Source organism: Mobula birostris, chromosome 4 (assembly GCF_030028105.1).
Source record: "Mobula birostris isolate sMobBir1 chromosome 4, sMobBir1.hap1, whole genome shotgun sequence".
NCBI classification, from domain to species: domain Eukaryota; kingdom Metazoa; phylum Chordata; class Chondrichthyes; order Myliobatiformes; family Myliobatidae; genus Mobula; species Mobula birostris.
The window spans coordinates 135909685-135924300 of NC_092373.1; the positions used below are offsets into that span (position 1 = coordinate 135909685).

At 43.1% G+C, this 14616-nt stretch overlaps 1 protein-coding gene across 1 annotated transcript in view; it reads right to left on the bottom strand.

The window, feature by feature from the left end:
* Nucleotides 1-12305, bottom strand: part of ccna2 (cyclin A2) — a 33494-nt gene extending 21189 nt beyond the window's left edge. The window contains exons 1-2 of the mRNA XM_072254729.1: nt 11732-12305; nt 8470-8704 (exon numbers count right to left, since the gene is read on the bottom strand). Coding sequence (XP_072110830.1) covers nt 8470-8704; nt 11732-11929 — 433 coding nt within the window. The 5' untranslated portion in view covers nt 11930-12305. The remainder of the gene's footprint in view (nt 1-8469; nt 8705-11731) is intronic.
* Between the last annotated feature and the right edge of the window lie 2311 nt (nt 12306-14616).

Here is a 14616-nt window from a genome sequence, read left to right on the forward strand (position 1 = left end):
TGTGGAAGATAAATCTTTAAATATATTTAAGAAGATGGAAAGTGTAAATAGAGTAGGAACATGTCAAAGAACCAGCCCCTGCTTTGCAGTTTGTATCAATGACTTGGATGAAGAAGTGGAAGGATGGGTTAGTAGGTTTACAGTGGCATAATGCTTGGAGGTGTAGCCAGGGTAGGAGGTTATCATAGGTTACAACGTGACAATTACAAGATGCAGAGGTCGGCTGAGAAGCAGCAGATGGGTTCTACCCACAAAAGTGTGAAATGCTTCACTTAGGGAGGCCAAATTTGAAGGCAGAATACAGAGTTAATGGAAGGATTCTTAGCAATATGGAGGAACAGAGGGATCTTCAAGTGCCTGTCCATAGATCCCTCAAAGTTGCCACACCAGGTTAATAGGGTTGTTAAGAAGACATATGGTGTGTTGGCCTTCATTAGTAGGGGCATTCAGTTTAAGAGCCATGAGGCAATGGTCTACAAAACCCTGGTTAGACCATACTTGCAATACTGTGTTCAGTCCTGGCCGCCTCATTATAGGAACGATGTGGAAGCTTTAGAGGGGTGCTGACTAGATTCACCAGGATGCTGCCTGAATTAGAGAACAAGTCTTATGAGGATAGGATTAGTGAGCCAGGGCTTTTCTCTTTGGAGTGATGAAGGAGGTGACTTGATAGAGGTGTACAAGACTATGAGTCGTACATCAAGCCGACAACCAGGGACTTTTTCCCTCAGGGCAAAATGGCTAATACACAGGGGCAAAACTCAAGATGACTGGAGGAAAGTATGGGGGGGGGGGAGGGGGGGTCAGAATATATAGTCTTACTAATATGGGGGGGGGGGGTGCATGGAATGCACTGCCAAGGGTGTTAGTAGAGGCAGAAACATTATGGGCATTAAGAAACTTATCGATGGGGCACATGGATGATAGAAAAATGAAGCCTATGCTGGAGGGAAGGATTAGATTGATTTTAGAGAAGATTAAAAGGCTGGCACAACATCATGGACCGAAGGGCCTGTACTGTGTTGTAATACTCCATATTCTAATTGTGCTGAATGATAGACAAGGTTTGAAGGGACAAATGATTTACTACTGCTCCGAAATACAGTTGTCACAATAAAGGACAAACAAGTCAAACATGATCCAATGATTTAAGTAGTCATTATATAAGAGATCAGAATGCTTAAACTGAAAAAGACTCAAAAGATAAAGAAAGGCTTGGCAGTGATATGGAAAATGAATATCCAGGTGACCTCCTATGATTACACAAATGAAACAAGAGGTATCAGAAAGTAGCGCAGATCAAAAGTGTAGAAAGGGCCATTTCGAACCTCCCATTGTACCTCTGGCCAAAGGTTGTGTTGAAATTCAAAAATCAAGCTTGGAAAGAAAAGACAGGTTAGCACCAAGTAACAAAAGGTAAGCAAAGTATGTGAAGAGCAAGAGGATAAGACGTGAAAGAACAGGACCAGTCAAGTGTGACAGTAGAAAAATGTGTATGGAACCAAAAGAAACAGAGGTACTTAATGAATACTTTGCTTCAGTGTTCACTATGGAAAAGGATCTTGGCGATTGTAGGGATGACTTACAGCAGATTGAAAAGGTTGAGCATATAGACATTAAGAAAGAGGATGTGCTGGATGTTTTGAAAAGCATCAAGTTGGATAATTCTCTGGGACCGGATGAGATGTACCCCAGGCTACTGTGGGAGGCGAGGGAGATGATTGCTGAGCCTCTGGCAATGATCTTTGCATCATCAATGGGGACAGGAGAGATTCCGGAGGATTGGAGGGTTGTAGATGTTGTTCCCTTATTCAAGAAAGGGAGCAGATATGGACCAGGAAATTATAGACGAGTGAGTCTTACTTCAGTGGTTAAGTTGATTGAAAAATTCCTGAGAGGCAGGATTTCTGAACATCTGGAGAGGCATAATATGATTAGGAATAGTCAGCATGGCTTTGTCAAAGGCAGGTCAAGCATTACGAGCCTGATTGAATTTTTTGAGGATGTGACTAAACACATTGATGAAGGTAGAGTGGTGGATGTAGTGCATATGGATTTCAGCAAGGCATTTGACAAGGTACTCCATGCAAGGCTTATTGAGAAAGTAAGGAGGCATGGGATCCAAGGGGACATTGCTTTGTGGATCCAGAACTGGCTTGCCCACAGAAAGCAAAGAGTGGTTGCAGACGGGTCATTTTCTGCATGGAGGCTGGTGACCAGCGGTGTGCCTCAGGGATCTGTTCAGGGACCCTTTCTCTTCATGATTTTTATAAATGACCTGGACAAGAAAGTGGAGGGATGGGTTAGTAAATCTGTTGATGACACAAAGGTTGGGGGTGGTGTGGATAGTGTGGAGGGCTGTCAGAGGTTACAGCGGGACATCGACAGGATACAAAACTGAGCTGAGAAGTGGCAGATGAAGTTCAACCCAGATAAGTGTGAGGTGGTTCATTTTGGTAGGTCAAATATGATGGCAGAATATAGTATTACAGCTATATGGTGATGTTACAACTTTATAGGGCCCTGGTCAGACCCCAGTTGGAGTACTGTGCTCAGTTCTGGTCACCTCACTACAGGAAGGATGTGGAAACCATAGAAAGGGTGCAGAGGAGATTTACAAGGATGTTGCCTGGACTGGGGAGCATGCCTTATGAGAACAGGTTGAGTGACTCGGCCTTTTCTCCTTGGAGTGGCAGAGGATGAGCGGTGACCTGATAGAGGTGTATAAGATGATGAGAAGCATTGATCATGAGGATAGTCAGAGGCTTTTTCCAAGGGCTGAAATGGCTAAGACAAGAGGGCACAGTTTTAAGGTGCTTGGAAGTAGGTACAGAGGAGATGTCAGGGGCAAGTTGTTTTTTTTTTAAAAAGACATTAGACATTAAGAATGATGCCAATAGGAAAGGATGAAGAGGTGACCTATACAAGAGGTATGGGTTGCATTTGAACCAGAGAGAAACCTTGCAGGGAAATCTGTTTATGCTACATAGGAAGGTTTAACTGGATTGCCAGGGTAAGAGACTCTTAGCAGGAGCAAGTCACAGGATAAAACACTAGCCAACGAGAGCAAGTTTAGAAGTCAGGATAGCCAGAGGCACAAAAATCGCAAGGAATGGAATACTCATTTGAAGTGCATTCATTTAACACACAAGGTCAACAGGCAGGACAGACTGGCTCCAAAGACAGATGTTATACAAACACAGCTAAGGACTGGCAGCTCAATATTTCAGCATACAGGTGCTACCGTTGTTAATAGAGATACAGGTAGCAAAGAGAAGTAACCTTTTGATAACAGCAGTGCTTCGAGTGACACTCAAGGAAATTGCCCAGAGGCAAAATAGGTACAACTTAGAAACAGAAAAGGGAGAGTCATTCTGGTGGGACTGTATTATTATACATACTCCCAATAGTCACTGGAACAGGTTTGTAAAGAAAATGGCCAGAGTTTTCAAAATAATAGGTTGTGTTAGTGGGAGATTTTAATTTTCCCCATTATTGACTAGACCAGACCATGCAGACAATGCAAAGCTGGGAGGCAGTGTGAAATGTGAGGAGGATGTTATGAGAATGCAGGGTGACTTGGACAGGCTGGGTGAGTGGGCAGATGCAGTTTAATGTGGATATATGTGAGGTTATCCACTTTGGTGGTAAGAACGGGAAGGCAGATTATTATCTAAATGGAGTCAAGTTAGGAAAAGGGGAAGCACAACGAGATCTAGGTGTTCTTGTGTATCTGTCACTGAAAGCAAGCATGCAAGTACAGCAGGCAGTGAAAAAGGCTAATGGCATGCTGGCCTTCATAACAAGGGGAATTGAGTATAAGAGCAAAGAGGTCCTTCTGCAGCTGTACAGGGCCCTGGTGAGACCACACCTGGAGTACTGTGTGCAGTTTTGGTCTCCAAATTTGAGGAAGGACATTCTTGCTATTGAGGGAGTGCAGCGTAGGTTCACAAGGTTAATTCCCGGGATGGCAGGACCGTTATATGTCGAAAGATTGGAGCGACTGGGCTTATATACTCTGGAATTTAGAAGGCTGAGAGGGGATCTTATTGAAACATATATTATTCAGGGATTGGACACGCTGGAGGCAGGAAGCATGTTCCCGCTGATGGGTGAGTCCAGAACCAAAGGCCACAGTTTAAGAATTAGGGGTAGGCCATTTAGAACGGAGTTAAGGAAAAACTTTTTCACCCAGAGAGTGGTGGATATATGGAATGCTCTGCCCCAGAAGGCTGTGGAGGCCAAGTCTCTGGATGCTGTCAAGAAAGAGATGGATAGAGCTCTTAAAGATAGCGGAATCAAAGGTTATGGGGATAAGGCAGGAACTGAATACTGATAGTGGATGATCAGCCATGATCACAGTGAATGGCGGTGCTGGCTCAAAGGGCCGAATGGCCTACTCCTGCACCTATTTTCTATTGTCTGTTGACTGTTTCTTAGGTCTACACATAGACAGCCCTACTCAGGAGGATATAATACTGGAACCTTCTTAGGAATCAAGGCATGGCAAGTGACTGAAGTGGCAGTCAGGGAACACTTTGGCTTTTGTGACCCCAATCCCATTAGTTTTAATATAATGATGAAAGGCAATAGGCCAGCTTCACTGGTTAGGGTTCCAGCAGAGGCAAATTGGATGAACCTGTTAGAGGTAAAGAGAACAACAAGTGGGACACTGTTAAGAATGAGATATCAAGAATCCAGGAGCAACATGTTCCTGTTAAGAGTGGAGGGTTTTAGAGAATTTTGATGGACAAGATATTGAGGCTCTGGTCAAGGAATGAAGTACACATTGGGTTTAGGAGGTCAGAGACAAATGAATCCCTTGGTGACTATGAAAAGGTTAAGAACACAGGTGTCCCCTGCTTCATGCCACTTCACTTTTACGAAAGACCTACATTAGTACCTGTTTTCGCTAACCGAAAGAGGATTTTTGTTTTTACGAAAAAAGATGCCCGCTTTAAACTTTTGTTTACCTCGAGAAAGACTACCATGACCATAAAGCCTTGCACGGGCAGGTGTGTGCTCATGCATGTATGTGCCGATTTTTTTCTACAAATTGGTTTTGGCTAAATCTTCCCAATTCTGTTAAGTGAAACTACAGTGCACATACATTATTTCTACTTTATATAGGCTGTGTATTTATCATATCATTCCTGCTTTTACTATATGTTAGTGTTATTTTAGGTTTTATGTGCTATTTGGTATGATTTGGTAGGTTTTTTTTGGGTCTGGGAATGCTCACAAATTTTTCCCATATAAATTAATGGCAATTGTTTCTTTGTTTTACACCATTTCGGCTTACGAACGGTTTCATAGGAACGCTCTACCTTCGGATAACGGGGGAAACCTGTATCCTTAAAAGTTTTAGAGGAACGCGGTTTCCTTTAGTTGTGTACACGTACATTCAGATGACGGTAAACAAACTTGATCTTGAAGCAGGAAATGAGAGGGCAAAGAGGTTACAAGATGGATCTAGAAGGTTAGGGAAAAGCCCAAGAGGTTCTACAGATATATTAAAAAGGACGGCTAGGCGTAGGACCCCGAGAGATTAACAGGACACCTACGTCTTGAGCAAGAAGTGGGTGGGATTTTTAGCAGACATTTTTCTTGTGCTTACTGAGGAGAAAATCGTAGTTGCTCAAAATTCAAGGGAAACAAATTGAGATATTTTGGAGTACTTTCACGTTAGCAGGGAGGAGGTATCTGCAGCCTCACAGTGCATTAAGATGGATAAATTCGCAGGGCCTGACAGAGAACATCCTTGGACTTTGTGGAAGGCTAGTGAAGAAACTGGAGGCCCTTGAAGAGATATTCCATTGTTTAAAACAGTGCAACACAGGAAGAGGCCATTTGGCCCACAATATTGTGCTGAACCACCTAAAAAGCAAATCAAAAGCACCCGAACACTAATCCCTCCTACCTACACTATGCCCATATCCCTCCATCTTCCTTATATCCATGTGCCTATCCAAACACCTCTTAAAAACCTCAAGTATTTGCCTCTGCCACCATACTAGTCTGACTCAAACAGCTTTCCCTTCACATCCCCATTGAACCTAATCCCTCTCATCTGCAATGCATGTCCTGGGGTATTAGACATTTCAACCCTGGGAAACAGATATGCTCTGTCCACTATCTACACCTCTCAATCTTGTAAACCTCCACCAAATCTCCTCTCAGTCTCCAACATTCCAGAAAAAGCAACCCAAGTTATCCAGCCCCACATGATAGCACATGCCTTCTAAACCAAGTAGCATTCTGGTAAACCTTTTCTGCACGCTCTCAAAAGCCTCAAAATCCATCCTATTGTGGGACAACTAGAACTGTTTGCAATACTCCAAATCTAGCCAAACAAAAGTTTTATGAAGTTAGAAATTAACCTCCTGACTTTGAACTCAATGCCTCGATAAGACATACCATAAGCCTTCTTAACTACCTTATCGACCTGTGAGGCCACTTTCAAAGAGCTATGAACTTGGATCCCAAGATCTCTTTGTTCAGCAACACTATTAAGGATCTTGCCCTTAATAGTGTACTGTTTCCTTGCACTTGTCCTGCAAAGGTGCAGCAAATCACATTTATCAGGGTTAAACTCCATCTGTCGCTTCTAGGACAATATTTGCAACTGATCTATATCGTGCTAAATTCTTTGCCATCAACTCCACCAATCTTGGTGTCATATGCAAATTTACTAACCTGTACATCTATATTTTCAACCAGGTCATAACCCTCCAGCTCGAACAAGCCCCTTCAACCACTACCCTCTGTCTTCTATGCATAAGCCAGTTAAGAATCCACACTGCAGACACCATGCATTTTAATCTTCTGGGTTAGCCTCCCACCAGGGACTTTGTCAGAAGCCTTTCTAAATTCCATGCAGACAACATCCACAAAGAACAAGCTAGAGATCCACAGGGCAATCACACTGACACAAGTAGTGGTGAGGCTAGTGGAGCGAATGCTGAGGGACAGGACAATATATTGAAGTAACCAAAAATATAAGATGAGGGTAGGGCAGCAGATGCTGTCTATTAAGACTTTAGCAAGGCTTTCAACAAGATCCTACACAGTAGGCTGGTCTGAAAGGTCAGGTCCAATGGAATCCAGGGACAGCTTGTTAGTGGAGTTCAAAATTGGATTGGAGGTAGGAAGCAGACAGTGGTGGTTGAAGGTCATTTCTCAGAATAGAGGTTGGCGACTAATGTTGTGCCATGGGTATCAGTGTTGGGAACTTTGCTATTTGTTATTTACATAATTGATTGGATACAAATAGACAAATCCTGATTAGCAAGTATGCAGATGAAAAGAATTAAGGAAGTAATATTCTAGTGAAGACCATCGTAGATTACAAGGAGATTTTTATGAATTCGGGGAGTAGGCTGAGAAGTGGCAAATGGATTTCAATATGGGAGTGTGACACGATTCATTTTGGAAAGTCAAACCAGCATGGGACTTGCTGTATATTGTAAAAAGCAGGGTACAAGCAAGTGTAATGGAACAGAGGAACCCAGGAGACACACACATAGCTTGTTGAAAGAGGCATCACAGGTAGACAGGGTAGTGAGAAAGGTGATTAGCATGCTGCCTTCTTCACTCAGGGTAATGAGTACAGGATTGGGATGTTATGTTGCAGTTGCACAAGATGCTGGAGAGGCTGCACTCAAAAGTACTGTGTACAGATTTGGTTGCCCTGTATTGGAAGGATGTGGTTAAACTGAAGAGTACAGAAAAGATTTACAAGGATGTTGCTGGACTAGAGGCCCTGGGTTACAAGGAAAGGAAGGCCAGGCTAGGTACTTATTCCTTGTAAGGTAGAAGAATGAGAAGTATCCTTATTGATGTCTTAACATTGAGAGGGATAAATAAGCTAGATGACAAGTCTCTTCCGGAGGACTGGGAAGTCCAAGAGTGGAGGCGTAGATTTCAGGAGAGGGGAAAGACTAAAAGGGACTTGACTGGCAACATTTTCCACACAGAGGGTGGTCAGTATATGGACCCAGCTGTAGTGGTTGAGTCAGCTAGATTAGTGTCATTTATGAAATACATAAGCACATTGAGATGCAGGGCGAGGGGTATATGGGCTGAACACAGGAAATTAGGGCTACCCAGGTGGGCACTGTGGTCAACATGGATTCATTGGGATGAAGAGCCTACATCTGTGTTGCAAAGCTCTATGGCTATAAGAAAACAGAAAAAAGTGTAATTTGTTATTTAAAAGTGAGGTAGAATCTCTTATCCAACATCAAAACCAAAGGGAAGGCTCCAAAGCTGGTGCTTCAGGTTCAAAAGAACATTAATAACATCCATCCATCCATCAGTTACCCTTGCTCCACAAACTAATGCTGTAAACACACAGCACTGAACAGTGGCAACTCAGAACAGATGGAAGAGATGCACAGTAGTATAAAATTAAGAATGCCAACTGCAAGAATGAGCAGTAAATAATAAAAAGGATCCAACAAAACTTACCGAAGCTAACATCTGTGATGGACTTAACGGTAGGCAATGGCTGGTAACTTTCCAAAGAGAGCACTGTTGAAGTTAGCACCAAACCTGCAGAAATTCCTGCAGTGCTGTTCGCACTTTGAAGTGGGGCATCATCAGGTTCATCCACGTGGATAGTGAATGTTGGTTTGGTTGGTACTTTTCCTGTGAGTACTGGGCCAGAATTTTCTTTGCCGCAGCAAAATCCCAATGTTGAAACCTGCAGGTTAGATGCAAAAAGAAATCAGAATATAGAAAGAACTTTTATTACTAGGACTAGAGCAGCCATCTTTACACTGGGCCAATTTAATCGTCATAAGGGGTACTGCCATCTTTTGAACTAGATTGCATCAAATTTATTATTTTTAAATATTTTCCTCAGTCTGTAACTTTAGAATATGTTCCAAGAGAATAACTTGGGGAAGTATATGATTTATAATCAAAAAGAGCAGCACCACCAACTTGTTTGCCTAACAGATTAGGGAAATTTATAAGTTCAATTACATAAAAGCCTATGAAGGGCTAACAAGATTAAGTATAGTCAGTGGAGACTGTTTGGATGACATTTTGGGATTATCAAATAGATTCGATAAAGGAGGAAACCAGTGTTTGTGGCATCTTTTAGATTTTCAGAATAGTTTTATTAATTGTTACAGATTTTCATTTCCTTACATCAGGAATAGCTTTATACTGGCTCAAAGCAATCCTAGTCACATTTCTTCCCCCCCAAATCCCACATTTCATTTTGCTCTAACATTCTTTATCTCAGTCAAAGCCTCTCCAATTCTCCTGCCACCAATCTACACGAGGCAATGTAAAGAGGCCAACCCACAATCTGCATGTCTTTGAGATAATGGAAGATTCCTTATGAATCCAGGGGAAAACACAACTATCAGAGAGAGAACACGCAAATGACATACAGTAGTACCCAAGGCTAGGATTCTATCTGGGTCACTAAGCTACCCAAACCAGGTACATGAAATTGGCATAATATGATGGATTACATTGAAAGTTAACAGAAAGCAAGGAATGAGAATAAACTCATCTTTCTCAGGTTGACGAGACTTCAAGGGGAAACAATCTCAGTGCCAACAATATACGAGAAACATTGTCATTCACTTTGATGCACAAAGATTTTCTGAAATTCTGACAAACTTGGAAGTATTGAAAGCTGACATAGAAAGTAACCAGAAAGATAAATAATTTGGCACTTATTACAAAATGATTTGAGTACTGGAGTAGAACCATCTTAATGCAACAATTCAAGAACTACTTGAAATTATAAGACATAGGAGCAGAATTAAGTCATTCTGCACAGAATTTTGCTTATAGCCTTGATATCATTACCTTAGTAGAGGTAAGGGGAATGCAGAGTATTCACTTGACTGGCTCCTGATTTATAGGCATCCGTTAGTCTCGTGAGACCATGGAAGGTTTCCAAGGCGCAGGCAGTTGCCCATGCTGCAAGTCTCCCCTCTCCATGCCACCGATGTTGTCCAAGGGAAGGGCATTAGGACCCATACAGCTTGGCACCGGTGTCACCGCAGAGCAATGTGTGGTTAAGTGCCTTGCTCAAGGACCTCACCACTCATACACGCTGCCTCAGCCAAGGCTCGAACTAGCGACCTTCAGATCACTAGACGAATGCCTTAACCACTGGGCCAGAAACACGGCTCCTGATTTACTGTACAAGTAAACTGGGATTACATTCTCGAGTTTAGAATGAGAAGGGATCTCATTGAAGATTACGGAATTCTTGCAAGGCTCAGCAGGACAATAAAAAAAACTAGGAAAACTGAGTTGATTATTTTCCTTGGCTAGAGAGCCTAGAAATAAGGAATGCATTCTCAGTGTCAGAGCAGGAATTTCTTCCAGTGCTCAATCATGAAAGTACTGAACCCAAAGAGCTGTGGAAAATCAGTTATCAAGATTTCAAACAATCAAATCTCTGGATATTAAGGACAATGATGAATCTGGGGAGGGTGAAGAAAATGGAGCCAAAGGTGAGCATCAGCCAAAATTCTGAATAGTAGAGCAGGGTCAGAGGTCAAATAGCCTACTCCTGTTTTGACTTCATCTACTTAGAACACCACTAGAAACCGACAAGACTCCCACTCACCACCTCACCAAACATTAACGAACCTTCTACGTTCATTGAGGGCTATTGTCTACACAAGCACTTCTAACAGTCCAGTGCAAAAGTACTCAATTAGTAATTAAGTTTCCAAAATCCTGAATCAATGTAATAGGACAATTTATTCTAATTTATGGGCTTAAGATCTAATTTGAGGGAAAACAGGTAGGCACAGGCCTGAAGTATTGTGAACTGGCTCAAACTTTACAATTTGTTGTTTGAAATTTCCGAGTCTGGAAATCTGCTACAACAGTTAAATTGGTAAACTGCATGCTAACTCCCACGAATTCCAATCATAGATGACAAAAGCCCCACAATAACCCACAGAAAACGTTCCCTACTAACAACCAAAATCATGTATGCTTTACAACAGCGACCACGAATTCAAATTTACGAGTCGCCCACCCAAAATATACAAAAGGTCAGAACGCTTCATTTACATTTTCTGAAAAGAGATTATCCTTGTAAAATATTACCCAAGCGACACAATAAAATGCTACTTTTAATAGACTGGTGTACGTTAAAGTTTACATGTCCTTTTCTGTGGCAGTGACAAACAACCCAATTTTGATCCACAATTTCACATTTTGTGCCAATAGAGCGCAGCAACCTCCGCTCGGTAATAACTTCCAAGCGGAAATATTAAAGGGGCAGACGCAAGTTTGCATTCATTTCTACTACATCCGATTGTAGAGCTCTTCCGCAGTGTGAACGTTGAGTGGTGAGGTCCATTTTTTTTTAAACACAAGTACTGCTTTCGATTTCATTGTTGCGACAAGACGCCTTTAATTCGACCCCAATAAATCGGGGTTGGGAAGACACCCCCAGGTTCGAATCTTTTCAATGTAGCAAAGCAACGAACAGTCGTACAATGGAAGACTGATTAAATTGAATTTTATGTTATACATGCACCATGCTGATTTGTGGAAGGAGAAACTACGTATCGGTTTCCACAGATGCTGCCCGACCTGAGGAGCGTTGTTAGCATACCGCTTTCATCTGATTTCTTGCATCCCTTGACTTTCAAGCATCCAGCTCTGGATAATACATTAAAATCGGTGCACAAACCGTAACATTCGGTACCCAAGAGACCTTGCTTTATGCCCTACTTACAGACTTGGGGTGAGGCTGCAAAGCCTGGTTGTTCTGCAGCACCCCGAGCACCTTCCTGCCGCCCTCGGCCATCGTTTTGCGGAGGTTTCGCTCGCGGCCTTCTTGCTCCGGTTCCTCCCAAATTGCGCGTTTTAGCCCCGGGGGCATCACGTTCTCCCGGTTCCCGGCAGCATCGTCGGGAGAGCTCTGAAACATCATCCTCGGATTTTAAGGTTAGTTTTGGAGAATGGGGAGTGGGGGCGATCACATAGAAACGTGGGATCAAGCCGGGCGGTCCCAGAGCAGACGGTTTTCCCTTCCGGAAGCGTGAACGTTGCTGGCGGCAACAGAGCCCGGCCCAGGCTCGGTGCGGGGCCCTCCTCGGTACCTCGTGTCCCAGCTGCACCCACACTCTCCCTACGGCCACGCCGCTGCCGCTGCCGCTGTTCCCCCGTCCCCGGGCCGACTGGGGCAGTTGTTGTGCGACCAGCAGCCCCGCCGCCCGAGCCCTCTCACTCCCATACGTCAGCGGCGTTAACCGTAACCCAGTCCGTTCAAGTCTCCCGCGACTATTGAAATTGGCCAATCGCCGCTCGGCGCGCGGACGTTTGTCCCCTTTCAGATTTGAATTGCGTTCTGCGATTGGTGCGGGGTCGACTGTCAATCAAAGGCAGGAGGAGGAGGGCGGGGCTGCGGTCAATTCTCTGTCACCCTGACCCCGGGGGAGAAGCATCGGCCCTGGAAATGATGTGGATCCACGGGTTACTGCGCAATCGAAACTGACTCACTGGTTGCACTGTAAAAATGTCGGTCGCTTTCTTCATTTAATTGCTCCGACAGATAAATTCCCGCTGCTGATTTTTTTTAAATCGCAGGTGCCGGAAATCTGTGAAAAAAACACACACACACACTGAAAATGCTGGAATAGGTCAGGCGGGATGTGTAGAAAGAGATTAAACATTTCAGGCTGAAGAGCTTGCGACAGGACTGGGGCTTTAACAATACTGTCAGTTCCCGGAACTGAATGGGAGCAAGTGGGATTAGGCAGAGCACTGACAGATGGCGTTTAACACTGACGATGCAAGGTGATGCGTTTTGGGAAATTAAATAGGGACAGGACACACAGTGAATGATAGGGCCCCAGGAGTATTGATGAACAGAAAATATCTTGGAGGTAAAAGTCTGTAGTTCCCTGAAAGTAGCAACAGGTCGAAAGGGTGGTGACAAAGGTAAAGGCACACTTTACCTTTCCTGACGAAGGGTCTCGGCCTGAAACGTCGACTGTACCTCTTGCTGGAGATGCTGCCTGGCCTGCTGTGTTCACCAGCAACTTTGATGTGTTGCTTGAATTTCCAGCATCTGCAGAATTCCTGTTATAAAGGCATACTTGTCGTCATGAGATAGGAAATGGAATATAAGAGTTTACACTTTATACTTTATTGTCGCCAAACAATTGATAGAACGTACAATCATCACAGCGATATTTGATTCTGCGCTTCCCAAACTTTGAAACTTTATAAACTTCATAAAGTTTATAACTTTACAAACCATTAGGCTGCAACTGGAGTGCTGTGTGCTGTTCTGAATGTCAGGCATTAGAAGGATATAAATGAATTGGAGAGAGTGCAAGGTAGATTCACCACTGGGCAATTTGATTTTCTTGGAGCAAAGGAGGCTGAGGTGTGACTTAATACAACATTATGAGAAGCATAAATAGGATAGGTAGTAATATTGATTTTCCCATGGTGGGGGTGTCTAAAACAAGAGAGCGGAGGTTTAAGGTGAAAAGGAGTGGTTTGGATGGGATCAAAGGGGAAGATTTTTCATACAGAGAGTAGCCTATATCTGGAATGCTGTTAAAGAGGAGGAGGTGGAGACAGAATCACAACATTAAAGAGACATCTAGACAGACATTTGAACAGACAAGAGCATAGAAGATTATGGATCTAATGAGGCCAATTGGGATTTATTTGATAGGTTTGATAGATGGGATCAGAGGGCTGGGCCATATAGTTCATTTCTAAGCTGAACAACTCCATGACTCTGATTCTAGGAAACCCTGGAATTACACAGCAGGTTAGGCAGCATCTGTGAAGGGAGAAACATTCAACATTTCAGCTTAATGGGATCTGAGCAGAACTGGGAAAATTTGAAGAGAAGCTAGTTTTAAGACCAGATAAAAGGAGGAGGGTGTCAGAGAATACAAATGGTGTGATTAAATGACAAAAAAAGTAATAGCTCAAGATAATTAGCTTCACAAATTAAAGTTGGAATAATGATATGCCCTCATTAATTATTATGCTAATTATCTTGCGTCAACCCTTTCATTCCCAGAATTGTTCTCCTGAACCTCCTCTGGGCCCTCTCCAATGCAAGCACATCTTTTCATAGAGGGTCCCAAAACTGTTCACAATACTCCAAGTGTGATCTGATTTAGAGGCCTTATAAAGCCTCATCTCTGGATATTAAGGGCATCAAGGAATTTGGGGATAGACAGGAGGTGCTGAGGTAGGAAATCTGCTATAATTGGTGTTGGATGGAAGAGAAATGTCAAGGAGCTGAATGGCCTCCTCTTTTTATTTCTTACATTCTTATGAACAATCGATGTGGCTAACTATGAACCTCAGTTCAAGTGCATTTTAGGATGGAAACCGAATACCATCATTGCTACTGAATCCACATCCAGAGAATGAATAAGAAGAAACAGAAGGTCAGTGTGAGGAGACATATTGAGTACTTGTTTATCATTTGTAAAATTATTTATGATGTATTGAAGGCAGTGTGATAGGTTGCACCAGAAACAGATGATGAGAGATGGGATTGTGAGGAAAATCCCGGAGGTTAGATGATTTGGACTCATGTGTAGGGAAAAGGGAGTGGGTGCCTTTGGGACTTGTGTTCTCAAA